The sequence below is a fragment of the Pyxicephalus adspersus genome, chromosome 4 (assembly GCF_032062135.1).
Source record: "Pyxicephalus adspersus chromosome 4, UCB_Pads_2.0, whole genome shotgun sequence".
NCBI lineage: Eukaryota > Metazoa > Chordata > Amphibia > Anura > Pyxicephalidae > Pyxicephalus > Pyxicephalus adspersus.
The window spans coordinates 50,313,813-50,340,098 of record NC_092861.1 but is presented as its reverse complement, the minus strand read 5'-3'; the positions used below and the strand labels follow the sequence as shown (position 1 = coordinate 50,340,098).

Sequence of the window (26,286 nt, the reverse complement as noted above, 5' to 3'; positions counted from 1 at the left end):
ACCAGCATGTAGCAAATAAGTTTCAAGCAATTTACAGTTGTTATACTCGTTATAGTTGTTTCATGCCAATTGGAAAAAAAAAGAAAACTACATTACTGAATTCTGAAGTCTGACACTCAGTGTGAAGAACACTCAGTTTAGTGAATTGATTTAAAATTACACGCACACACCACTAGCTAGAGTTTAGTTGGTATTAAGCACTAGTCAATAAATGCCAACTCATTAAATATAGTGATGTAGCTATTTTATTGCAAATGATAATGGATCTTTTGGTATTCAAAACAGGATGATGAACAATACGTCCCAATATTTATTACATTATATTATGAACCAAATAGTGATAGTCTTATTTACCTGTTTCTTACCCAATCCAGTTTCAAGTATATTTATGGAAACATTTTTATCTTGTAAGCTGTCTTTTAAAAACATCCAAGCATATTTTCTAACAAATTATTATAAGATTATTAATACAGAACTTTAGAAGTAATAGAAAAATGCAATTGTAATCTATAGCCATAAAGCCATGTTTATATTTTGTGTTCTGAAATGTATTAAAATTCAGTGAATTCCCAGGGCTGCCATTGTGGGGTCAAGGGCTTCTACTGCAATTGGCCCTGATTCAAAGAGCCTGACTTTTGCAATGCTGGAACTTTCAGAAATGGGAGGGGGGCAGAAATATATTATTTAAATTTCTGTTCTAGGGCTGGTTTTACTGGGAATCTGCAATAGCAATGAAGGGCAAATTTCCCACTTTTAGGTCCCACATTCTCCTTAGGCACAGAAGCCTATTTAGCACACCCTGTGCTAAGCAGCTGATGTGGCTTTAGATTAAACTGACTGCGAGTCCGTCTGTATGCGGCAAAAATTTGTTTATGCTATCCTGGAGTCTGAATATTTTATTTGTGGACTTTATTAATTTTTTGGACACTAACCCCTGTGAGGGGTGATTGTTTACTTTGGTTGCTGTTTTTGCCAAAAAACATGAGCCCTAAACAAAGCTGGTAGGTGGAGTTGCCTCTGTGCCATTCTTCCATCTGATGCTAATCCTTCACAAGCTATGTAGGCATTTGTCATCAGAAGATAATTTAAAATCTTTTTACAAATACTTTTAATAAAAATTATGCAAAGAATTTGCAATTTTTTTTGTTATGAAATTATTCAAATGACAGGACAAAAGCTAATGTACATACCTGGCCTCTAACTGAATTGCTCTTTTGTAGAAGCTAATACTGGATAGGCCACAGTAATAGGTATGGTAAGGAACTCTCTCTACACAACTCTAAATCTTCTATGTGGAAGTAATGACAACACATCCCTCTATAAGAAAACCTGAAGAAGTTCCTGGCTTTTCCCCCTTCCAGATAAAATAGAAAAATGAGTGTGGAGGCATATGACTGCCTAATATCTTAGTATGTAACTGTGCAAATATCAGGTCTTTGCGATTCTTAAAACTGTTTTTTCTTTTAGTGAGAAGCTGTGATGGCAGAGGCAAAAGCAAGTTTCACGTCGTTGGAGTTACCGGCCATCTTGAAGTTTTTGTTTCTCCAGGGAAAGTCAGGAAAGGATATTCACACTGAGATGTCACAAACACTGGGGGAGAAGTGTCCTTCCTACAGCACTGTCAAAACCTGGAGCAATATCCTGAGATTACCTAAAGAAAATCCAATTAATTAGGAGGTAAATTAGTAAGTAGTTATGACTTTGGCTTTGGTGTGAATAAAATGAACCCTTGTACTAACCTTGGCAAATATAAGTGTAATAAATGCTCCCAATGTTCAGGATTGGTGAAAATCACACAAAAATATTTACAAATAGATGTCATTTGTCCTAAAATTCTTTGCAGATTGCTCACTGACAGGGGCACAAGGATACTGATTGGGTATATTTATAAACAAATACTACATTTTCAACTTAAAGTGTCAGAATTACTACTCCAGTGCATATACATGTGAGCTCATAACAAAATTTCAACACTAATTTATTTATTTTTTATTTACTAGAATGAGTTAATTTTTATGATCTTTAGGGTGACTGACAGTTGTATCTTGCAACAAGAGACAAGGCTGGATAGAATTCTTACGAGGTTTAACTCCCCAGGTCTTAATGGTGAGTATCTAAGTCCTGATGACATGTAACTATTTAAGTAGTACCTATATATCTATAGGTACACCATACATGTGAACACACATATAAGTCAGGAGTAGTATGGGATTGTACACAGTAAGTTATATGGGAACTCAGTAATACAGATACATATTGAGGTACATTTTTGCCACAACTCAATGTTGCCAATATCATGTGATCTTATTTCTTATTATTGGTTCTTCTTATGTTAAAAGCAGTGGACGATACCATGTAATTTGTGCAGGAACAGCTACTGTATTCCTACCTGGAAGCCTCTCTTACAGGGTGAGAAAGCAGAAGCATTGAGAAACAGGAATAGAAGAGTGCAAACCCTTCTTAAGAAAAATGCTTAAACATGGACACATACTGCAAGACTAAATCAAGTATATTTTAAAACACTGCTGATTTAAAGCATTAAAATGAAGATGAATTCATTACAAATTCATACACAATGAGTCTACTGCACTTACTATGCATTTTAGATGTTTTCCTATTGTCAGGAAATGCAAGATACATTACAAACAGCATTGGTGCTTATGGTCCTTTAAACTGTTTTGTGAACCTTCAAAGAAGCAAAGAAATATTTACCTCTCCTGCTGCCTGTTCTGCCAGCTACCACTCTCATGCCGAGTAATCTCTGGATGATCACCTGGACCCCCTGTACTGCTCAAGAGTTCCTCCTGGTATCTACCACCTAAGTGGTGCCAGACGTGTCCTGATTTACTCCTTTAATGAGACAGAAAATCCTTAAGACATCACTGCAACATTTACGTCCTGCACTATTCACAATAATAAATGCTTTGGATGGAAGGCAGGGAAATGTGCATGAAGCAGCCAAAATAATGAGTCAGTTAGAGGTGATTGAGGAAGAACCAGGACCAGCACATAAGCAAAGATGAATACAGAGAACAAAAAAAAAAAAGATTTCATAAAGAGGTTTAAAATAACCACAACAGTTGTTTGTTGAGCTGCTTATCAGTGCCATTACCAAAGCAGACATTGAGATAGAATACCTACTATTGATCTGTTCAAGCACTGAAAACAACTGAAAGATTAAGGGAAGTTACCGCCAGCCAGACTCAAGAATGTATCGACTAGTGATGTGAGGAAACAACCTCTCCATGGGCTGCTAAGGTTCACTGAAGACTACAAATAAGGCAAAAGCCCCATCTTTAATGCTATCATACTTGTATCTGAATTGTCAGAAAACATACCAGGAATGGAGGTCTTATGGAACCAGGCTATCTATAGCATGACAAGAACATATGGCACTTCAGTCCGTTTTTGCCATGTCTGCAGTCGAAGCCATATGAGGGGTTGCACTAAATGGACACTAATGTACATTATGACCCTGGTGCACCCAGTGTGCAATATTGTGTTCCAGAGGGACATAAGGAAATTACAGAGCCTATCCAACCCTTTTAGAAGCAGATGTTATCAGACCAGCTTTGAGCCTGTTGATTGCTCCTGTCTCTCCAGTAAAGAAACAGTTAGGATCTTACAGAATGATAATTTACTATTTAGGGTTGAATAAAGGGACCCTTCCATTGGCTGCTACTTATGGTATACACTTGTAGAAAGTATATGGTTACACTTGTAGAAACTATTGCTCAGGCTCAGCCGAGTACCTGCATGCAGTACTTGATTTAGCAAATGCTTTCAATACCAATTGATGAAGACTCAGAATTAATGTATTTACCTGGGATGGAAGACAATATGCTCCAACTATGCTGCCACATGAATATGTGCACAGCACAGCCCCACAATCTGTCATGGACTGCTTTCTAGAGATTTAGAAATGCTTCCACCCGTTTTCTTGCCAGATTTTTCATTATATTGATGCTATTATGATATCTTTGACAACTCAAGATGAACTGTAAAAGGATTTACAAACTGCATCGGACTATATGAAGAAAAGATGTTGGGCTATTAATCCATCCAAAGTACAGGGCCCAGCTCAGTCTGTGAATTTTTTACATGAATGATTTGGACTGGCTTTCAAAAGACAATTCCACAGCTTGTATTAGACACAGTTGCTAACCTCAAAGCCCCTACAACCAAGGAAGCTCATAGTGTACTAGGGTTGATGGGATACTGGAGGCTTTTGTACAACACATGGGAATACTTCTGAGGTCCATCTACCATGTTATCAGGAATAAGTCTGTTTTCAGCTGGGATCCAGAGCAATAGTGTGCATTGGAGCTAGCTAAAGAAACTGTACAGAGTTTTAATTTCCCGGGGCCACTACAGCCAGATTAACCTTTTTTTTTTTGGTGATTGTGGAAGAAGGCCCCCCTGCCAGGGACTAGGAAAATACTTATCGGTTTCTGGTCCCAAAGAAGTACAGCCCACTTGAAAAAAAAACAAAAACTTTTAGCTTCATACACTGCATTACAGCACATGGAATCTACTACCAAGCAACAACCAGTGGTAGTATGGTAGTAACAGACTTACCTATTTATGAGAGGGTTGGACAGGAAGGACTGCGAGCATGGATTGCAGTAGCACAAAAACCTACTTTTCAGAAATGGAAGTGGTATTTAAGTGTGAAAGGTAGCATTTATGCTCAAGAACCAACTGCATTGAACCAATACTTACCAAGATTGGTTACTTTTTAGTGTGGGGAGCTAGATGCACCAATAATTATGATTTTCATCATTTCAGGAGGTTCCAGCCAGGGAGCATTTGCCCACTGACGTACCTAAATTTGCATGGTACGCTGATGGTTCAGCCATGATCAAACTGAAAGGCTGAATTACCACTGCTGCCACTTTTCACCCCTCCACAGAGACTATGTTATATCAGACTTGGGAGGGTCATTATTTATAATTACAGTTGGGCTGTTTTTAAGAGGTTACTACTTGGATCACAACATGGCAAAAAGACATCTGGACTGTGAATGGAGAAAAAAATATGGGGAGGCCCAGAACTCTAGAACAAGATTTGGCATGCAGGTAAAACTCAAATGATTAAAGTGGGTCTCATTAATGCCCACTCTATTGATAGCAACAATGAGTTTATAGACCAACTAGTCAAGATTTCATCAAATAAACATGTTATATTGGGGGAGTAGGTCCATGGACAATCAGGATTGTCCATTCCCAGGTGCTAAGAGAATGGGAATGGGCTAACAAAAAAGGAATTCCCCTCACACATACTCAAGCCCAAGATATTGTTGCCAAATGCCCCATATGCCAGGAAGTAAATCATCATAAAACTATTTATCGAGGACAATCTATTGGACAAATTTGCCAAGTGGACTATATCAGAACTCCTTGTTGGGAGAAATGGGAGTCAAATACCGTGCTACAGTGGATACTTGAGGGGGGTACTAACTGTATGCCCTACTAAATCGGCTTATCAAAATACTACTTTGAAATTAATGATTTTACTGCAACAGTCTTATGATCTGCCCATAGAAGTCAAAACTGGTTGCAGGATAAAAAAAAGGGTAAATCACTAGTATCATATACCATTCCAGTTTATGTTTGGTCAGGGACAGGATAAAATAATTCCTGAATTAGTTATTACCGTTAAAGACCTCAGGCCAACAAGATAGAAGTTGTTGTTCATAAAGGAAAAGAATTTAGGGATTCATTGTGGGAGGAACATTGTTAAAACTAGGAAACAGTAACCAAGCAGGTATACTCAGGATAGATGAATTGACAACAATAAAATTTCTGATTTTTTTGACATTACTAACTGGTGAGACTGGGAAGTGACTTGACCCATGACGTTTTTCTCAAGAACATTGTGTGACTATACACCCATGGAAATGTGGAAAAGTATGTTATGATACATGTCTAATTAGCTGTTCTTTACATAATATCAGAGAGGGTGAAAGTGACAGTACAAACCAACTTGGGTCAAAGGTATGGCTAATACCCAGTGCAGCAGATAGGGGGAGGGAATGTAAGAAGTAAGGTGAAGTGATTGCCAGAAGACAAGGTAATACTTACCTGATACTCAGAGATTGTGATGTTAATCCTGTTTATTTCCTTCCCACAGACTGGTTCCAATCTTTGAGTAAAATATTGTAGTGATCCTTCATGGTATTGCAATGGTCTGTGGTGAACTATGATTAGTAACATCTTATACAAGACTCTCTTGCAAATAAACTATGGTATATGCATCACCATTATGCCTAGCCGATAAACAGGACAGACTGTTGGATATACACTCATAGCCCATTGTCTAGAACCATGTCATTTATTGCTGTTCCAGTACCACCAGAGGAACTTCAAAAAAAGTCATGGATTGCTTATGGGGACTTGACATTGGAAAAGTTCAGGTCCACAGTTATGAGACTGCCAATAGTGTCTTGGTAATCAGAACCTTGGTTGACTGCATTTAGAAATGATACATTTATAAGCAGTGCAAGTTTGCTTCCAAAAGAGGCCAAGGGACTGCACAACAACTATTAGTGCACCAATTAATCTGGGACACTGCTGGGAAACACTATTAATCTATCATATGCAAAAAACAGGAACCAAATATTCCTGAGCCTTTGTTTGCATTGGCATATCAGATAAACTATTTTGGGAAATTTGCGTTGCCAGATGATTGGTATTATGCATGTGGAAAGAATGCTTATAAGTTCCTACCTATAAGAATAGCCACATTTACTTGGTTTATGGATAATATTGATTTAAAAATTAGGAAAGTAACAAGTCAACAAATTATTTAAAAGAGCTAGCCTAAAGTTAAGGAAAAGCCTCTCATACACCTACTTTGGTTTATCCTTCACTATTGTAGGAGTGTCAGTTCAGAATGCACATCCATAGAGAAAAATGCTAAATTGTTTGACAATGTTACCGATGAGATGCTTGACACATTCAAAATGATCATGGATGCTTTAAAGTGGCATACCAAAATATTAGCTCAGTATGGGCTTGTACTAGACTATTTGACTACATACCACGGAGGAATGTGTGCAACTGAGTGTACAACTTGTTGTAATTACATGTCACAAAATTGCAAGGCCACATTAAACACAAGAGACAAAATAAAGATACATTTAGAAAAGAATAAGAATTTAGTGAAAGAACTGGCATCCTTAAAAGGTAAAATGCTGGTAAAGGATGATCATTGGTCAGTACTGGTCAAGCACTGATCATTGTCTCAGTTCCTGGGTAATTTAAAACACAGTGCCACACCTAAATGAGTCTTAAATAGTCTTTCTAACATCTGCCAAGCCATTAATTTTGGGAATCCTTGGTTGAATGCAAATCTCTTCCGCAGCTAAGTATCTTATTTATTGCATTGTTTTATCTATCTGTGTTTATATCATTAAATAGTATAACCTTATGTTTTAATTTTACTTGCAAGTCTCTGTGTGTTATCCCTCTTTGCAAATAAACCCATCAATATTAACATAAATTGTTACAAATTATATCCATTATATATTAGCATCAAAACATAGTTCAGTCTTGCAGGCAGCAGAAGAAGTAGGTATTTCATTGCTTCCATACATGTAAAGATTTCTTAAAGAAAGAGTTACCTAAATGCAAACCTTAACATGTCTCAAAACTTAAGTGACTGCTTTCACGCAATAGCAGGAACCTCTATGAGCATGCATGCAGGCAACAATGGTTTTGTCTGAGTGTGTCTACCTAAGCCCCCAAGATCTGGGCACTTACTGATGCACCTTAACCTCAAAACTGAAGCTTGGCCATGCCTATTAGCACTTCTAACACTAGCCAATGAGCCTATCATTCCACTGAAAGTAAGGAGCCATAGGAAATAGTGGGGCCAAGCACGGACTTCCTATGTGAATCAGAAATGTGTATGATAAAGTGCTTTCATGATTCAATAATATCAATTTTCATTGTAATTGCTCAGTAAGTGACCTCTGTCAGCTTCATTCTATAATTCATCTTCAATTTAGTAGTTTACACAACAGGTTCGAAAAATAAACCATCACATAGAAAAATCCATTGTGCATTTTATTTAAATTTCTCCAAGGATTCAGCACAGCAATCAATCTACCAATGAAACATAAAATGACATATGCAGTCAAATAAATCAGAGTTCTTTCTCTGAGGTATCATGTGGTTCTTTTTTTAAAAATATTCTTCTAATATTTTAACATGAATCAAAAGTTTAAAATATGTACTTTGCTAAAAGGGTAAGTTAATATTAAAAACACAGTTTGTTGGTTTGTGCCTAGATATACTGGTGTCAGGTATACTATATGTGTGCTTAAACTGTATTTGTAAAGAACGCAGATTAGGTTTTATTTTTAGGATGTCAGTGACACTTTTCTAGATTTCACTGACCTGTCCTCTGGCGTGGCATCATTAAGCAGCCTGGGCTCACAGTACTCTTGGACTTCACTGTGCTCACATGTTTGTTACTGGCAAAGTGACAGATATCATTTAGAATATTAGAAAAACTCTTATTACATGCATCTGTTCATCTCTTCCCATCATTCTCCTTCTTAGCTTAAACAATTTGTTGTGTTGTGACCTCAAGGAGGCAGTACATTTCAATCTAGCTCAGTGCTCTGCCTCAGTGCCTGACAAAAGGGGTTGGTTACTTTTTTTGGGAAGCTATTTTTGTGACTAGGTTAAGACCTTGATAGAGTTGAAAATCTAGTTAGGAATCCTTAATCCCCCTGGCATTCTAATTCTGTCTGAATTTTCGTGCAAAATGCGTTACAGTTTTTTGCATGAAAATTTATTTTACATTGTAGGCTTATATTTCTTAGGCATAACTCACTGAAATATGTCCAATATTTATTAAATTTAAATAATTTAATAATACATTTTAAAAAAATCTGGTAAAACAAAGGTGCATAAATATAGTAAAACCTGTGATATAACTGTACAGTAGCATGTATATAAAGATTTCTTTGTATTGGAATAAATACAGTTATTTTGTATTGAATCTAATACAAAATTATTTAAATTTCCCGCCACGTCTCCCGCCCACACCGACGCATGCACCAATGTCACTGGGAAACCCCGGAGAACATCTTTGCAGTCGCTGGAGGACGTGTTCTGAGGACCTGCATGGACGAGCAGGACGCTGGGGGACGCCAAAGGAACAAGGTAAGTGTTTTTTTTAATGTTTTTGGCGACCCTGAGTGTGACTTGGGATTACCGCTGGGGGGAGTTAATATCAATTACACCCTTTGCTATTGAGAACTAGGTAGGTCCTCAAAATTACATCAAATCTTTTTTTGTTAAAAACATATAAACACATATAAAACATTGAAACACATTTTCATTCAATCATCACTTTGAATCATCACTTTGGTTAACTTCTTTGATCATATGAATGTATTGGAATTCTATTGGTAACATTCCAGGGACTGACTGAGGGAATGTTAGAATAAAGTAACAAAAGATGACAAAAATTTAGCTAATCATTTTTTTTTTGTTTTTAGAATAACAAAACTTTTGCCATCTCTTCTAAGGATTGCCCCTAAACACATCTATAACAACTTGTGTCTATTAGTGCAGAACACTTATGAGTGCCACCATCTTCTTTCCAATGGTAGAAAATATAATATGTTTGCAGCTGTCACTTTTTTTTTGTAAAATATACAAATACAGTATATTTTATATGAAATAGAAAGCTCAGGCAGCGTTTTATGACATGTCACTACTAATTTCTTTGCTGCAGTAAAACGGGCACGGAGTGGATCTTCACATATAGTAGTAATATGAAGAAATCAATTTTTGTTCCCATGCGACAGAACTACTGGTATGATAGATCTTTAAATGCCACCACTTATTGTACTGAACTTGAGTCTTGAAGGAAAATACTATTAATTAGGTGAGCACTGAAATCACAATAGCACACTTTATCAATAAGATCAATATCCTGAGACACAATGAATTACTCCAGGGAAATCTCTGCTCCTTCATTTCACATTCTAACCTCATACATTAATTGTGCATTTTATCTTATTCCCAATACATTGTGTGTTACATCTTTAATCTGATATTTGATACAGCTAGGAGAATAATAAGAGAACAAAAGCAAAACTTATTGTTTTTCATGTTTTCAAAACTGAAATGATTTGAAAGATAGATATGCAATTATGTCAAGTGGTGTATGTAATAAAGTGAAATTTCATAAATATTGCATTTAATCAGATGAAACAATTGTTGATGTTTTTGTTTAAGTATTAATGTCAAAAGCCTTGTTTCTAAAAGTATTGATATTTAAAGCCTGTGGGTAAAGTATTACTGTATGCTTATGAATAATGCACATACTGCTTTGAACGCTTTATATAGTGGTGATCAATAATGATTCAGATAATGTCTGATTTGCATTTTAAAGGCTTCTCTCTATAGTTGTAACTGAACAAAAAGGTATCAGAAGACCACAATGCAGTGGAAAATAAAAGTCATTAATGTAAGGCCAAGAATAAAAACCTCATACATCATGGCTTGGGAATGTAAGGGAACTCAAAATTAGGCAAATGGCTCACAGAAAAAGGGTTCCGAGACCTTTACTCACCTTCACTTACTGCCATTGTTTATAACGCCCTAATACATAAATGATTGGTACAATTTGTTTGGTTTTCAAAATAAAACTTGTCAAATGCCAGTTGGTAAAGGCAATTTTTATAGTGAATACTTGTTAAAATAGTTTGAACATTTTTGCATGCATTTTTCTCTTTATGTTTATTTGCATTTCATAATGAGATTGTGGATATTTCCTTTTAGGTGGCAACCTGCTTATGATTAGACATATAGAGGCCCCATCACCTTTTTTTTTTTGTAGGATCTATATTGGCTTTAACAGATGAGCATCTCACCAGCCACAAGCTTATACCTGAAAATATGTATCACTTAAAGGAAATAAACGCAATAGTACCTAAAACAAAATAAAATCCACTTACCTTAAATCCTGCAGTGCAGTCGATCGGTCTGGAGGTTTCTTCCATCCGGTCCCGCATCGTCCTGGCGTTCCGGGTTCTTCTTCCTACATCACGCAGGCACGAGATCAGGTAACGTAGTTTGGGAAAAAAACTTGCCGATATCACTGCGCATGCTTGAGATCGACTTTTTTTTCCCTTTTGAGGAAAGGGCTCCTTCTGCACAAGCCCGAGGTGTTGCATGTGCAGAAGGAGCACACACTTTGCGCTCATCTATTAATCATCTATTAAGGCGAATATAAGGCGAATATAAAGTCTGTATTTATCTATTGATGCCAAGATATGCTCCTTTGTGCACATGTGGATGGCCTTGGTAAGCAATCTTATTACCAGAAGCCTGGAGAAGTTAAATTGGTATGCTGCACTAAACTTCATTTGAAGTTGTAAGTCAAAATTTCTACAAAATGTAGATTTGTGCAATGTACTACATGACCACTGTATTTTATCCTCTATATATTTTAGATTTATCCTGACTCATTTACACACTTGTTCTCACATTCAGTTCTTTAAAGTAGAGGAAGTTGTTTTCTGTTGCTATGAAAAGGAAACAAACATTTGCATTCAGGGGAAAAAATAGCAAGCATATGCAACCTTATGGTATATAGGTTTGTTCGAATTTGGATATATTTTTTAACGCTTCATATAATACATATGTAATGCATTTATAATAGAGGCTATCGAGGGGTTACAGAACACTGACATACAATACTCAAAGCAACAATTGGTAAGCAAGGCCACGGTGTCTGTTGCATGTCCCACAGACTTAACACCTAATCAGACAATTGAAAACCTTGAGCATGGGAGATGTAATGAAATAAAATATTTAGAAGTGTTTCAATTATTAAGCATGCACAAGGTGAGCAGTTGCACACAAATGCTCTCTTCACACAAGATATTAGTTTGCCTTTGAATGCAGTGAGATCTGATGATGTAGTCAAACAAGAGTCACAGGATCCCATGGATAGTGTTTTATGTAAGAAGGATTAAAACTGTATTGTCCTAACAAGGCCCAGAAGAGGAAAAAGATGAAGAACTGAAATAGATATCTTGTAGCAATATATGGGATTTTTAGCACGCTAGAGACAGAAGGAAATTCACAGAAAACAACTTTTTTAAAAAAGCTACTTGTTTCACTGCCAAAAGGTTTTACTCTTGCTTGGTAAATATATATCCTAAAAATTAGAAATACAGCCTGTTTCTTGATTAGTTTCCAATAATTCCTGAATCATAAAAATCATAAATAAACCTAAGAACAAAAATTGAAAGCTTAACTATTGCCTTAGCCTTGGTCTTGTAACCCTGTACAGGCTCCCCTCCTGTACTGATAATGTCTGAGTGCAATGGACACTGCCTCTTGCAGTGTACATTAAAACCTGCAGCAAGTCAGTCAGAGCCTCCTTTTCTTACATCATTTAGTCCTTTCTGCCTCAGCCTGGATGTCACTAGCCCACCCTTTTAATTTATTGTATTTCAGTTTTTTCATTCATGGAGACTTCAGATTTAATATATTCCAGATTACCAGCTTAGTTTTCAGGCCACGAGCAGCCATGGATACCCCCATACGTCCCATGGAATGATTAGCAGTATATACCCCAGGACAGGAAATACCAGGTGAATTAAAGGAAAAAAGAACCTGAAAAAAATCTAATGAAACTTCGCAAAGCTGTAATATATTGCATTTTTTATGTAGATACCCTTTAATCACTGTTTTAAACATTGGATACTGTTCTCAAGGTGTTTGGCTCCTTTTAGTTTTGCTCATTTACCTTACAGTATTGATTTGCCATAATTACACTTGCACTCACTATTATTTTCTTTAAACCATGTGATCCATCCATAACCACCTAAATAAAATCCCCAATTAGAATGGAATTCAAATAAAGTGACAATGAGAATTCATGTGGTTCATCAATAGCCACCTCAAAAATAGTTGATACTGTGAAATCCTTTAGAAAGGTTTATACTTTCTGCTTTTCTCTGTCAGTGGACTGTTAGACAGTATGCTGGTTCTGCATCCAAAAGCTTTATATAAATTCATACTTTTCACTACAAAAATACTATTCACTATTTATTAGTCATGCTAGGACAAGTTCTAAGCATACAAATTGTATTCCTAAAATACAGTCCTAATTATTATTAAAATTGTATTTTTAAAGCACTGACATACATTACAAAGGCCCTTACAAAGTTCTTGGTAATGTCACCAATTTTCTCTCAAAAGGGGCTCACAATATAATATCTCTACCATAGTCATATGTTATTAACACAATCTAAGGCCATTTTTTGGAGGGGAAGCCAACTAACCTAACTGCATTTATTTTTTGCACCTACACAAACATGGGGAGAACATGCAAACTCCTTAGATAGTGCCCCACCTGAGATTCGAACCTTGAACACTGCACTGCAAAGGCAAGAGCGCTAGCCATTGAGCCAACCATGCTGTCAACATATTAGCCAAATAGTACAGCCATCATTACAATGAATGAATGAATGAATGAATGAATGAATGTGAGAGACAGACTTAGTAATAAACACTAAAGGTCCCAAACATTGTAACAAAAAAGGCCATGAAGTGCACAAAAGTGAATGGCACTGGTACCATTAACTCACACGCAGCATTTTTCAGTCATTCCTGGCTATTAGATAGCTACTTGGCTTAAATTATAAACACTATTTTCTTTAACGTTTGACAGCAAAGATAGAATACATTATTAGTATGGTTTCACAAGCATTGTCAGTAATATTTATTACCGATATCATCCATAATCATGTTATATGAGAATTATAATTTAGTTTGAATGTGTGTTTGACTAGCTGAAGATTTCTGCAAGGAAGACAAATGCATATTTATTTTCAACAAATATGTAAGTTAAACCTGTTTAACTTGTTTGGAATCTCCAGAGTAACTATGTCTATTGACTCAGCTAGTAAGTAAAATACTTACTAAAGGTCACATTTGTACACTACACAGATTTGATATCTAAACAATATACCGTATAGGAATATTACAATACAGGTTTTTTAATCATATCAACCATGGCTTATAATTTTATAACCAGTTCTATTATTTATAGTAATAGATATAACCTAAAATATAACATAAGCAACAGCATTAGCCACAGGTAACACTCACTTCTGTGCTAAATTATGACCAGACTTTCATATGTGCATAAATATATTATTAAGCAACATTAAATACTGGCAGATCGGGACTATAAAGCCCACTGGATCACAGGGTTTTAACCACTAGTCTAAACTTAGCCTATGTCAGGCAAATCAGCAAAACAGACAGCTTTAGCATTAAATGGAATAAAATAACAAAAACAAAAGAAAAAACATTTTCATTCATGCTGGATGATTTGGACCTCTTAATGCAAAGCAGTTAGACAATATGGTCAATCTGTCCAATATTTACTGAGAAAACTCTATGGGGTGTATTTATTTATTATTGAATCTGACATTCATCAACATTCTCTGGAGGGGAATCAATCACTGTCATTTAAAACATGTGGACCTGGAGGATTTTCCCTCCGAGAATTTTTCTGATTGTCAGGTTCACTGCCACATGGATGGAGCCCTATAGATCATTTCAGCATTTTTAAAGTATTTTGGTTTACTGGGAGAATTACATTCATTTCAAAACCCTCCAACTGGCATCCCCATGTCTTCACATTAGATTCTTTGTAATGGTTACACAGCCATCCAGGATTTTCTACATTTGGGTATTTGGAGGTAAAACAAGTTACAACTCTATGTTAATAATGTTATTCCTAGCAGCCATCAATAAATTATTGTTTATTTAAAAAATGTTATATTTGTATAACAAACTCTAAATATCTATTTCATCCTGCTCAGATTTACCTTCAATGTTTTATGACATAGTCCTCGAATGTAATATATTTTCTAATCACTAAATAGCTGTCACTTGACCAAGGCCCATCACTAGAAAATGTGGTAATTTAATTATTCTCTGTCCTTAATACAGTTCACACATTGATTTTCATTTGTTTCACTGAAATGTTTAGACACAAAGCCCACCCGCTTTGCAAGGAAAGGCTACTATGAAAATAAAGAAAAAAAAAGGTTCACTGAAAGAATGCCTGGCACTCCAATGAGGTTGTATTGTGACCAGTGCAGAAAAAAATCCTGTATCTCCTTGGAAAATGCAGTGACAACAAATGACCTTGTAATTGCTGCCAGATCAATGGCTTGTCCTGACTGATCTCTACAGTATGTCTGACTGAAGAAGGAATATGTTCTCACCGCCCTAGTACCAGACCTTTCCAGCAGGTTAATACAAAACTTCGGCATGTTTCCTTACAAGTTTGATGCATCTGCTAGCAGAGAAAGAAATCCAACAGAATACAACAACATCTTGTGTCATTGCACAGGCGACACTGACACATTAAACTACAACCTCTGCAGAGTTAGTGTAGGTGAATAATAAAGGCTGCTCCATTAGTAAAATTGTCATGCAAGGTTGAGAAATCTTTTAAGGGTACATTCACAATAATCAAGGTCTCATGTGATCCCTGATATAAACACACAAAATATTTTCTTTTATGAGATATGAAAAATCTGCTGCGTAAGGTAAGTGCATCGTGCTGTTGAAGAATGCATTAGACTTTTCTATATTTGAATTTGGATAATTTAAGGAAGGTTTATGCCCTGTCCCCAGTTCCACTCCCTGTTCTAGTGAATGATGGCACCTAAGACAAAAAGTGAAGGGAAAGTAATCTGGACAGCATTACCACATAATACTAAAACTATTAATAATAATAATGAAAGATCCAGAAAAGTTTAGAAACAAAATATAACCATATTCATAAAAGAGGCGATTGTGGCCTTTAAAATAAAATCAATTGATCAATATTACAAAATATTCACAAAGCACATTCATTGATTTGAGCTATATTTACCACCAGCAATAAAGGAGAAAGCTTTTTAGGTGCCCAAGAGAACCCTGGACTCCCAGAGTACACAGAATACTTAACTTATAATGCTAGAGAACCTGGTGCCAAATAAACAAAATATGTAACAAGCAAAAAGCAGGAGCAGTTTTCCACAACAGTACCCCTGAGATTACCACAGGGATAAGGAGTTAAGTAATAATACTAACAACCATTTGTTATCAAGTTCTGCCTGCACCAATGCTTTGGTAACAAGTCAAAAAACCGACAAGAAGTTGACCAAAGCTCTAACCTAGGTCCATTTAGCCTTGCAACTAAAGTGTAGATTGGGAGTAGTCCATAAAGCCGTAAACGCAAAAAATGTATACAAACAAAATGTTGTAGTATGTTAAAGCTACTTTATTCCAAAAATAGCGCATATTACACCAACATTGTCAGGTTATAAAAGCAGGCATGTAGATGCATGAACGTCAGTGAGCAAGGTGAAAATTCTTCTGCACCATTGTGCCTGAACAATTTGGGGGATATTTTTCTGCTTGTAGCATTTTGAAAACACAAATTTACTAGAAAAGAAAACAATGTTTTATTAACTATACACTGGCCACACAATGTTTTATTAACTATACACTGGCCAAATTAACACAAAAATGAACTGAACCGACTACCTGAATATACTGAATGACCAGGTTTCCAAGTGTGCGAATTTTAATTTGAACAGGCAAACATTAAACAGGAATGTTTGAGGAAATGCCAAAGTCCCCATTTTTTATAAATGGAGCCCAAAATATTCTGTATGTTACATTTGATCTATTTGTTTTTAAGTGTCATAAACATTGTAATATGTAAGAGATAACTGAAGTCTGCGGGACACAAACTACAATACTGATTAGTGCAAAAGATTATGCAATATGCATTGCCATATCTATCCCTCTTCAACAATAAACAAATACTATGCTTAAAAAAAAAAAAAAAAAAAAAAGTAGAATGAAAAATATCATATACTACAGCCATGAAAGCTTAATAACAATGCATACCTAATAATATTAATAAATATTCCTATAAAAGTTCATTATGCACTTTGACTGAGCCTTGAATACAAAGCAGTAAAAATAACGACAACTTATTTAGGGTTAAAAAGCCACAGACATTCCCTAACATATTGGTAGACAGAGGAAAGTAAATAGTTGTGGTAGAACAAGTGATATGTGTATGCAGAGGTATTTTCAGTGCAGTGTGAGAACAAAAGTATGACTGGCTCAGATTACACCGCAATCAGACATGCCTTCAAACTGTTCTGGCATCTTGTATATTCCTCTGAATAGAACCTAGTGTCCGCCGAGAACAAATATTTAATTCTTCGACATGTACACATACAAAAGAATGAACTACAATACGTTAAACAGTCGACAACAAACCATGCAAATATGTCAGCTATATTCCTTAAATGAGGATTGCATTATGAGTGACTAATAATACTATGTGGTATTGCATAGTTTTACGTTCAAAGAAAAGCTTTATTGATTTATTTTACTTTAGGGCATCAGTACAATATCTTGGCCTGCCCTCAGCTCAGCTGGGTGTCCTTCCTAAAGACCCCACATTTCTCTGAGCTTGCCCTAAAGACCTCTTCTATTACTGAATTCCCAGTGAAACCCAAAAGATAGTGTTCTTGTATTTTCTTCTTCAATTCTATAAATGCCAATAACCTTAAAAGAATCGTATAACAAAGACATTTTAGAGCTGACAAGCTCTTGGTAAACATTTAGGTCAGCTTTACAAAGGCATAGAAAGGCACGTCTTTTGGCACTACTACTTGTATTCAAACTCATGGCCTTGGATTTCTTTACAAACTTTGGTATTGCTCATTGATACAAAGTGCATAAAAATAATGTAACAGTTTGAGAGCGATGTTGCAACACAAAACAGCTAAAGATAGTAAGAATAAATTAGTAAGGTGATTCACCAATCTATAATACTTTTTTTTTCAGGCAATTTAAGGATAAATTAGGTGACATCTCTCTGCATTTTAAACACAAAACAAAATGTCCATGAATTCCATTTCATACAGCACACACTAAGCAGCTCTTATAAATTAGCTGATAATCCACGACAGGATATAGTGAGTCCCATTTATTAGAAATTTATGATAGTCTTTGTACCCAATTTCGCAAAAATATGTTTCTTCAGTGGAAAAGTAGAATATTAAATTCCAAAGTGACTCACAAAGAATCTGAATAGTTTTCAACCAGACATCAGAGAAATTGAGTATATCATATCATTAACAATAACCAGAGAAGAAGTATTTCAATATATGGTACCAGTTCAAGAGGTGGATCCCAACTGAGTGGAAATCAGAGGCTCCATATATTGTCCCAGAAGCTACAACAATAATTACAAAACATTATACTGCTACAACCCTCTAGGTTTTAGGTTGCTCAGATAGGAAAGTGATTGCAGAAAAGTTTTTACCTGAATATTGCTGAAGACTTTTCAACTCCCTGATCAGTTTAGGAAGAGATATAAAGACCAGTGTGGTCTGCTCAACAAGGTTTTTCAGGTTTGATTATAAAATACATTCCATAAATCAAAGCATTTCTCAATGCATTAAATGTACCTTTCAATATTTATAGAATTGTTTTCACAATAATTTGCTTAAAAGGCAAGAGCACTGAAGTGTGTGGCAGTCACACATGTATAGACATTTGGATCATAACTGCATAACTAGTGGCAAACACCTAGGTTACCCAAATGAAAGTAGTTAACTGAATAGAGAAGCTGGATCAGACAGGCAGGCCTTCATCCATTTATCTTGGTGGAAACAATAATGGTCAGATAAGGATTTTAATCTTTCTCTCTAAAAGTGGCTCACCATAGATTGCCTGCTGCTGTCATGAACATAGGATTGTCAGCAGGATTAAGCAGCTGTCATCCTTGGCCTGCTGTAAAGTTTATGGAGACAGATATGACACCTTTGACATGTTTTAACCACATTGATCTCAGTCTGAACATCCATTAATATTTATGACATACAGTGTTAATTTTACAAATCCAGAAAGCTTACAATTGACTTAAAAATGCAATCAAGTAAACCATTGAGTCTGTGTTCTTTAAAACTCTGTAACTCTAACATGGAACTTCCACATATTGACACTCAAAACCTTATAAAGCACGCACAGCAGATTCTAAACACACTGTTGCCTTGTCTATATAAACAATTAGGACAAAATCATTAGTAAAGATTTATATTGTATCCCACAAAAACTTACTCAACACTGTTACAAGCAAAAATGTATACATGTAGCATCTTTCCTTTAGTTGTGGCTAAATTGATAGACTTGGTCATAGTTTTATGTTTTATTAGCCTTACATATATGTGTCTTACATTGCAATGATGAATGAAGTATAAGTACAATATGTACAACAGGGTTAACAGAGTGCAGGGATCGGAAGTATGTATAACTTGCCATAAAGAGGGCAGAAGTTGAATATATGGTATATAGAGTGAACAGATGGGTGTACCACATGGCATATAGAACACATAGATCACAAGTATGTATAGCAAGGTGACAGATAACATTCAGTAATCCAACTGCAGTGTTGTAATTTAGGCCAAGAGGGTTGAGGGGAAAAGGCAGTACCCACACAGTAATGTATTTGCCACTTACATGGTTGGCTGTACTCTCTTGACTACTGGACAATAGCCGTCTGCTGATGGTTCTATGAGAGGCTGGCTGCACAGAGAAACTTAGTACTGTCAATTCTATCACTGCTATCACCCTGATTGCACTGATTTTTGCACAGCAGAAGCACTTGCAATAGATAAAAGGGGAGGAAACAAAAATGGCAGACTGGGAAGGACTGGAGGTGGTCATAGGACTAAATCTAAGCAGAGAGCTCTGGCCTAGGTTGGATGCAGGTGGTAAGGGTTGGACTAAGGTGGAGTGATGAGATTGTTTACCGCTCTGGATTTCTCCTTCTGTGGCACTGGTACTGAAAGAACAGGGAATTAACTGAGTAGCATTATAGTATTGTACCTTTTTGATTTATGTACATTTTTTGTTATACCTAAAAAAAGATGCTGATTTGCCAAACAGCAAATAATTAACTTTAATTAGAAACCAGCCTGGCTATGTAGCATGGAAAATGTTTGTAAATCACAAAACTTGCTGTACATGATTACAAATCCATTGGCAGATAAGAGTAAACCATATTTTTGCTGTTTGCTCTGTTAATATTGCTTTTAGTTATGAAATTGCATAAACAGATATATAATATTCAGTGTTATGAACATCTTTCAGAATACTAGAAATGTTTTGCATAGTGTAAAAGCCAATACCAACCAGTCAAAGGTTATTTTACTGAATGAAGTAAATTAAACAGAACACAGTTTTATTAATTGAAAAAAGAAAATCTTGCACACGGATATCCTTTTTTACACCTCACGAAATGTTTCCTGATATATCAGTGAAAAACAAAACCTTGAGACAAAATGTAAAACTTTCACCTACTTGTAAAATGTTTCATAAAAAGCACCTAGATGAATAAACCACACATTTAAAACAACCCAAACAAAAATTGCTTAGACTAATGCAAAATAAAAAGAAAAGCACTGGTACAACAGCCTGTCAGATGCAGTGTGCCTGAACTGAAAACTTCCAGGAACAGGGCATGCCAGCTCCAACACACTGCCTCAGATCATGTTAGCACTCACATATTACCTAACAAAGTGCGACAGCAAAAATACCATTACTCAGAACACTTTCTTCTTTTCTCTCACATCACATTTTCAATTAGTCATGCTTTAGGTATGAAAACACTAACACATGCTGTTGTAGGAGGCAATAAAAATATCACAGGTTGCACAGACTAATCTAACACCTGAACTCTGGAAAAAAATCACTTAGCAGCCTGTTGAACTTACCTTGCAGAGATACACAGGCAGAATTTGATTCCTTTTCTCCCATTGTAGTTTTGATGTGAAAAGCAAGGTAGTTTGTCCACGCTGAATAACTTACTGTGCAGGTTGTGACCTCCTTACTCGTTAGAGTACTGTAGTGCTGCAATAGTATACCTATTTAGCTAGTGAATAATTAGCAACCTGTTTCCTGAGTTACCTGGGCTTGCCTGACCTGTTTCTCTATCAACTGACATCATATCCTTTGATCTAATACAGTACACCGTAGTAGACAGCATGCCTTTGTTTCTCTTGAAACATATATTCACTTCAACAGATTTCTTAATAAATTTATCCGAATTGAAAAACTTTTCATTAAATTAAAAATGAACACTATGATATGTAATCTATACAGAAATAATTTAATATATATATATATATATATATATATTACCCCTTACCTTTTCATTAAATAAGATTCATTTTTTTTTCACTTGCTATACTAAAGATATGTGTTATCAATATAAACATACTCTATGTGTTTGTGTGCCAAGAAAGCCAGACATATATTTATAAATGTCTCAGTGGTATATTGTTATGAAATTATTATTGTTAATGAACAGTATTTATATAGCGCCAACATTTTACGCAGCGATGTACATTAAATTGGGGTTGCAAATGACAGACAGATACAGACAGTGACACAGGAAGAGGAAAGGACCCTGCCCAGAAGAGCTTACAATCTAAGAGCATCTATACTTGTACAATTACCAGTTTGCTACTTTATGAAGTGTGTGTATACTAGTTTGTTGTACTGTGTATAATAAAATTGGTTCAGTTTAATGTTTGTTTACTTTTTAAAAAATATTTTACTACAAAATTTACAAGTCACTTGCAAAGCACCTGAACATAGTATTGTCATTATTCTTGCTGGAATGTTAGGGGAGCCTGTAAAAACAGGTTCCTCCCTAAAAAAATAGGAAAGCTTGTTATTTGTGGTGTTGCCTGGACATGGTGGAATGATGTGGGAGCTTTCGCCATATCTTCACTATGCTACCATTTAGGGCACCCAAATACAAGATGTTCACCACATTTGGATGGGGGGATGAGTGAACAACCCCATGCACAACACTGTTTAGGCAACTGGCAGAATCTCAAGAGCTAACTTATATGCAGGCTGAATCAGCATGGTCTGGTTTGACTTTCAGCCAAGCTGGGTCAGATTTGGGGAGAGAGGAGAAGAGGCTTTCTCATGGAGTGGTGGCCTAATTGGTACATCATTGTATAGGAACTTTGTGGTTAGAACTGTGCATAGCATATTATTCCTGTAGTACCCATGACATGTCACAGCTTTTCCTCTGCTGTACCGGACTGTGTAGCTCAACACTATGGATAAGGACAGTGTCTCTGGGCATTTTACATCTGCTAAACTGTTGGGCCCTCTCTAAATGACCTTGTTAGATTTACTGACCGCTGATCTGGATGCCTTGATCATAAAGTTGGAGACTTCACATAAAGTCGACTTGAATGTGGTCAAGCTGCATGCAGTAAAGGTGGGCAACAAAGTTTATGATATAGCAGGAAATCCACCAGCCTTGAATTAAGGATTCAGTATCTGAGACAGATATTTTCACTATAGGTGCCTGGACTCCACTAAGGCCCACGAACATAGATCATGAGTTAACCCCTATTGGTTTAGTGGGCCTCTCGCAAAATTTATTTTGACAAGGGCTTTTTCCGCAATGGCAAACAACCTTTCCCAATTTTTGGCAAACATTCTGGTCTAATTAAATAAGCTTACTACACTCTTTAATCAGTCTTTATCAGCCATTTTTACATGGTTGGCTCATGCAATCTGGCCCAGAGATCTTGAGTGTATGCACAAACGTTCCGTGCTATGCCTCCCTTTAGACAGCTACACAGATCATAGCTATGGTTGCTGCATTGAAACAAATGTTGCTTTCCTTATCCTCATTGGTCTACATAACATTGACTGTTCTCTAAGTTTGTTTCTGAATTTTCTCTGGCCTTGTGCAGGCCTGTGTATCACAGGACTACCACTTTCAGATCTATTCTTCTGTGAGGTGTGCACCCATCGTTTTGCTGCTGAATTATGGTGGAGCCTGAAGTGCTGTTCTCTTGACACTCCCAGGGACTATTTCTTTCTGCCACTTCCAGTGACTTGGAAAAGGCTTTTGATATAATCCAGAGACTTTAACTGCTCTTCCTCTATGTTTACTGTTTACTTTTTACTAATTTCTCTGTTGTATACTCTATTGTGAGTCATTTAACTGTGCTTTGTCACAGAGTCTGCCTGGAATGTCTATGTAACATGCTGTGCTGTATTTATGCTTTGTTCAGGGTGGCAGGTCCCCCTAGCTTGTGAGGTGCACAGTCATTTCCCTTACACAGGGTTTGTATGAGCATTTGTAATATAGTAGAGGGTCTCTCACTTCTCCTCCCTGCGTTAACACATTCCCTATTGATAACCTTTTCCTCTCTCTTCCTTTCTCGTCCTTCTTCAACCTACTTTGCTTCCCCTCTCCTCATTACCCACCTTCTTCTACCTTATCTCCTATCTTGAAAACAAAAATTCCGTAAATAGGTTTCAGAAAGAAAGGAAGTATATTTCAAAATGTACGTCCATTGAATAGTCTGCAGTTTGAACAGGAAAGCATATTTAAAGATCTTGACCTATTGGCGGATGGGTGGAAGCATCCTCATACCACTTGCCTTTTATCCACAGCATCAGTATTGTATTATCTTATCCTCTCATCTGCCCAAAAAGTCCTAATGTCTTCAGAACAGGCTTTACTGTACTATATAGGGGGTCTGAGAAGTAAATTACTTGTGGTATTAGCTTTCCTCCTTCCTCTGTCCCTTTGCTCTGTATAAGCATGTAACTATCTCTATAAAGATGGGGTGGCTTTTCCCTTCACAGTTTTAAGGACAGGAATTAGGAGGGACTGTTGTCTGTATAACAACAGCTCTGTATGTGTTCACCCCTTTGGCATTCCTGGTTTGCAGATTTTGAGTTGTTAGACTCTTTTTATTTGTTGAGTGACCTGACAGCAGATACGAAGGAGGCACAACTATAGGCATACCATTAGCTGCTTCTGTGTTACAGGTATGATTTGGGATTTATCTTTCCCAAGGCTTCCTCCCTGAGATGTTGGTTTTTTTATGGGCATCAGATTTATTAGGCATTTTATCTAGGACATACCATGGTATTCCTTAGTACAGCGATCAGACATTGGGGCTAAGAAGTTATACGTACATAAACTCATGCCATGATTTTACTTTGTGTTAGGTCAACAGAGCAGTGGAGAGGTTTGTGGTAAGAAATGGGATGTTTAGTAGTCAAGAATTTAGAGCTCAAAAATAATGCTGCCCATCTCAATGCATTTTCTTCATTTATATGGATTTTTTTTGTTGCTGGATTGGATACAGAAAGTGTATAAAATATTGAAGAATTCACAATAATATTGTATTTTTAGGTATTGTTGAGAGGAAGGGATCTGAAAGATGAGGACATATACAAAAAAAGCTGGAACTATAAAGACAGTGTCAGTGGTTGGTGGGTTTTGCCTGGGTTTGGTTTCCAATGTTGTTTTAAAAGGTAATTTTGGATGACGTTGTCCTCAAGCTAGTGTGGTTTTCTTGGAGACATGTTGTGTTGCCAGGTATACTATTTGTCAGTTGTTTAAAGCCCTCATTTTGATGCATATCAACTGCTGTGATTTCATGCTGGGCTCATTAGTATTCCATGGTATATTATTATATGCTTGGCTACAAATATATAACATTTCTATTGTGGCCAATAAAAGTTAACAAACAGACACATCTGTAGATTAGAAGTAGGTTAGGGACAAAGTGAAATAACTGTGCTCTCAGTAATGTTTCCCCAAGTTTTGAGTATTGTTTTTAAAGTGCTCCTGGTTTATTAGTACTATCAGTTCTGAAAAGGCTTATTTGGCATAGCTGGTATTGCTAAACAAAATGATAAAAAATCAGATGATAATATATTTAAATACAAAAAGAAATGCCTAGTATTCAATTGTCAAAGCATTACCATTTATTTCAGATTGATTCCATATAAGATACCCAATTTACTCAATGTTTCATTCAATCTGTATGTTCTTAAAAGATAAAAACAGTGTGAAATCTTCATAAAATGAGCAACAATTATTTCTTTGGCATCATGTCCTAACAGACATAATATCAAGTCTATTGCTGTTGGAGACTGAATGTCACATTTATATTGCTTGATGTTTTTCTTCTGTTCACTGAATGAAATGACTGGATTCTTGCTGAATGCTCCAGTCGATAGATAAATAAAACAAATAACGTTTTTTTTAGATAGCTTTTAGATGTATCCAAAATACTAAATGCGTGCCTTTGAACAAGCATTTCCACATTCACCGTCTAAAAGCTTTGCAGAAGAAGAGAAATTACTATAATTTTAAAAATAAATCCAGTTGTAAATAAGGCAAATAACAGCAAACAATTTCCAAAGCTGTGCATGTAGACAGATTTTTTTAAAAAGTAGATTACATTACTGTAGGTATAACGTTTGTTTTGGAGGTCTGGAGAGAGTGACTATTCAAATCAGACATACCATATCTTAGTCTTAAATGAAATCCTGGGAAAAGCATGGGGGTTGCTATTGCTGACTTCTCCCACTGAACACATATGTGGATCAGAAGGTTTTACTTTATTCTGGCTCTTTATCTAATACTTCCTGGTCATTGGGTCTTTTGGCTTGCAAAGTAGTCTACCTTTGCATTACCCTGCTGGGGACCATCAAATTACTTGATCCACAGGACAACGTGGAACAGGAATCAAGCAAAAAGACTTTATGTATTAATTTTATTTACAGGTTACAGCAGCATACATGGAGCATACATGCTGTATATCAGGATTGGCTCCATACTGATAGAGGTCTAATTTCAGAGACTGGAGGGACAGGCAGCCATGCCAACAGTTTGTGTTGTTATAACAAGAAGCAGTTGAAGTATGTGTGATAATGAAAGTGTGCATGAGTGGGGGTGTGAGGGTGTATGAAAGTTTTATGTACATAGGTAGGTACTGTCGAAATGTCCCACAGAGGGTTCTTCTGTGCTATAGATAAGGTTGGTGGAAAGAGCACTTGAGCGATGCACACTGTGTGTTGCACACAGTCTATGCTTTAAGAAGGTTATTGTTCAGTTAAACAATTCTCATACTGTAAACTGACTGAGGTTCACCAACTCAGATTTACAGTGCATTCCTATAAAGTAAGTGCACCATGCAAAGTATGATACAGTAGTTGTTAATGGTAATAGGGATGTCCTGCTAGTTTGGTGTAGAAAACCTTGTTACATTTGCATGCTAAAAAAGATCTACTGTAAATGAATCATGTACTTTAAAGGTCAAAGGAGATGACGGCTGTTCTGTGAAAATGATGTAGATTCACATAATTAGAA

General features: G+C 36.3%; 1 protein-coding gene across 1 annotated transcript in view; it reads right to left on the bottom strand.

The window, feature by feature from the left end:
* The window catches only part of LOC140328485 (inactive N-acetylated-alpha-linked acidic dipeptidase-like protein 2), a 174,697-nt gene extending 153,736 nt beyond the window's left edge, over nucleotides 1–20,961 (bottom strand). Inside the window, exon 1 of the mRNA XM_072408127.1 lies at nucleotides 20,849–20,961. Coding sequence (XP_072264228.1) covers nucleotides 20,849–20,891 — 43 coding nt within the window. The 5' untranslated portion in view covers nucleotides 20,892–20,961. The remainder of the gene's footprint in view (nucleotides 1–20,848) is intronic.
* Between the last annotated feature and the right edge of the window lie 5,325 nt (nucleotides 20,962–26,286).